This window comes from Manis pentadactyla, chromosome 9 (genome assembly GCF_030020395.1).
Source record: "Manis pentadactyla isolate mManPen7 chromosome 9, mManPen7.hap1, whole genome shotgun sequence".
In the NCBI taxonomy this organism is placed as follows: domain Eukaryota; kingdom Metazoa; phylum Chordata; class Mammalia; order Pholidota; family Manidae; genus Manis; species Manis pentadactyla.
In genome coordinates, this window is record NC_080027.1 from 17,377,525 (window position 1) to 17,380,448 (window position 2,924).

The window sequence follows — 2,924 nt, forward strand, 5'->3', positions numbered from 1 at the left end:
ATAATACACTGGGATCAATAGTGAACTGTTCTAGCCTCCCTTTGGTATATTTCTATGAAGGCATCCCTAGAACATTTTTTCTATAACTTTATTGAGCTCACATGCTTTGCCCCCCAGAATATTTTGAAAGTTATAAATTGTGATACAATTTTCAGGTCTATTTGGAGATGATACATTAAACACATTTATATAAACATTTGGGAAATTATTATTAACAGGGTAAAGAATTTTTTCATGGATAATAGAAGAAATTATAGAATCTGTTCAGATGACCATGTGGAACAGAAGTCCTATTTCAAAATGATATGCACTGTTGCTGCTCATGCTTTTGATTATATAAATAATAATCAGAGGTGTTTAAAAATTGTTTTATTTTCATCAATCTCTACTTCATATATAATAATCAGTTTGATAAAGGCATGTATAATAATGTATTGTTTTTTATAGTCTAAGTCAAATTTCTACATATATCTTCAATTCTCATGGCACCTCCTGCATTAATAGAGAACCTGACACTGAACAGATACTCCTTAACAATTCGAGATGAAAAGCCGAGGTTTTTGCACCAGGGCAGTAAGCATTTCCCTTTTTCTGGTGCTCAGTGAAGGAAAAAGCTGGCACATAGGGAATTGTCAAGGGGTCACATTTCACTTGAATCAGCAATGCACTACCTTGTCTCTTTTCTGATCTTAGGAGCACCAAGGCTATGATTAGAAGAGAAAATATTACAGAGATCACCCACTTCATCCTCTTGGGGTTCTCGGATTTTTCCAGGTTCAAAGCACTGCTCTTTGTTGTGTTCCTGGTGATCTACGTTGCAACTCTGATTTGGAACCTGAGCCTCATCATTTTAATAAGGATGGATTCCCACCTCCACACACCCATGTACTTCTTCCTCAGTAATCTGTCCTTCCTAGACATCTGCTATGTGACCTCCACAGCCCCAAAGACGCTCTCTGACTTCTTCCTGCAACAGCATACTATAACCCTAGTGGGTTGTGCTGTTCAGTACTTCTTCTTTGCAGCCCTGGGACTGACTGAGGCTTGTCTCATGACAGCCATGGCCTATGACCGCTATGCTGCCATTTGTAATCCACTTCTCTATTCATCTATCATGTCACCCACCCTCTGTGTTGGGATGGTGCTGGGATCCTATATGGCTGGAATCTCTGGTTCTGTATCCCAAGTGTGTGCCATTCTTCAACTCCACTTCTGTGGGCCTAATGTCATCCGCCACTTCTTCTGTGACATGCCCCAGCTGTTAGTCCTGTCCTGCTCTGACATTTTCTTTGCCAAACTCTTACTTGCTATATTAGCAATGATCTTTGGGATAGTAAATGCCCTTGTTGTCATGATATCCTATGTCTATATCATCATCTCCATCATGAAGATCACTACAACTAAAGGCAGGTCAAAGACTTTCAACACCTGTGCTTCTCACCTGACAGTAGTTTCCCTTTTCTATACCTCAAGTAGCTTTGTCTATTTGAGTTTCAGCTCTGGTGGGTCTTCCAACTTTGACAGATTTGCATCGGTCTTCTACACAGTGATGATTCCCATGTTGAACCCATTGATTTACAGTCTGAGAAACAAGGAAATCAAAGATGCCTTGAAGAGGTTGCAGAAGAAGGATGGTTATTGCTGACATCACAGATTCTGTGATTTTTAAATATATTATACCTTCAAAATTGTCTGAATGCACAATAGTCAGAATATGAACAGACTGATACAAATTTCACACTGCCTTTGGACAAAGAAGGTTTAATTTGATGTCGGTAATATACCACATTTGACTAAGAGGTGATACAAGTCCACACAAACTGTATATATTTAAGTCTTGGAGCTTCATAACTTTCAGTCTACATGAAGGGAGGTCTCATCATTTATTAATCTGTGCACATGTATTTGTGAAACATTAAGATTTAGAAACTTTTGGCCTCTTCTTGATTCTGATACTTAACCATGAGAAATACCTGGCAGAGGCCCCAGGAGTATAAAAACGCTGTCTGTGAAATATTCTAATGCAATGATATGACGGAGATTGTTATTTTTTGTTTCTGACCCGAGGGGAAGTAAACAGAGGTAAGGTTTGGGCATTTGGATGGAAACAAAGCTATGTAGTTGGTCTGATTTTGCCTTCTGTAATCATCTGAGACAGGTAATGTTTGTTTAAGGTCTCCTTAGTGCTAATCATCTAATAAAGTTTCCATCGCATCCTCATCTGTACCAGCTGTAGTCTTTGGAAGAAAGAGGTTGTTTTTATCATAAAGTTGAATAGACCGAAGGATGTGGACCCTGCAGTGCCACTTACTTACAAGTCTAATGATGTAGTTTCTGGCCTTTATTGTCCAATGGGGATTTTTGTTGGGAGATGCATTCAAATTCCATGTCACAACCGATAGTAATTTCTGAGAGTGTGGGACTCAAACTTCTCTTTCTTTCCTGCATTAAATTCAGAAAATTTACCTTGGTTTACATAGCCAGTGGTTCACACTATCAAATTGTTTCTGATATTTCAACATCTGTTCATATCTGGTAAGAGGACACGTGTGAGAATTCATTGTAATAATAGAATACTGATATTCAATGTTCCTGAAATGAAGAATAAATAGGGAAAACTGGTATACATCCTCTCTTATTGTCCATTTTCTCCTCTAATGATTTTTGGTTATATAAGGTGATATAGAAGATGGAGTAGAATGGTTAGAGTTACTTTAATTCTGATATGTTTCTGGAAGCCTTAAAGACCATGAGAGAAAATGAATAGTAGGATGGGCAGAGTTCTCAACTGTGTTTTAAGTATTTTGGTCTTTGTGATGTGATTAAAAGAATAGCAACATACATAATAGCACTGACTATTGATTTGCCTGATTGATATCAGACTTGAATAAGCTGATACAAAATAGATGTCATTACAATTACAG

At 37.8% G+C, this 2,924-nt stretch overlaps 1 protein-coding gene across 1 annotated transcript; it reads left to right on the forward strand.

Moving 5' to 3' along the window:
• The first annotated feature begins 706 nt into the window (after positions 1-706).
• LOC118909761 (olfactory receptor 5AN1-like) lies at positions 707-1,645 on the forward strand. The gene has a single exon (XM_036880500.2). It carries the CDS (start codon positions 707-709, stop codon positions 1,643-1,645), a length of 939 nt encoding a protein of 312 aa, XP_036736395.2.
• The last annotated feature ends 1,279 nt before the right edge of the window (positions 1,646-2,924 follow it).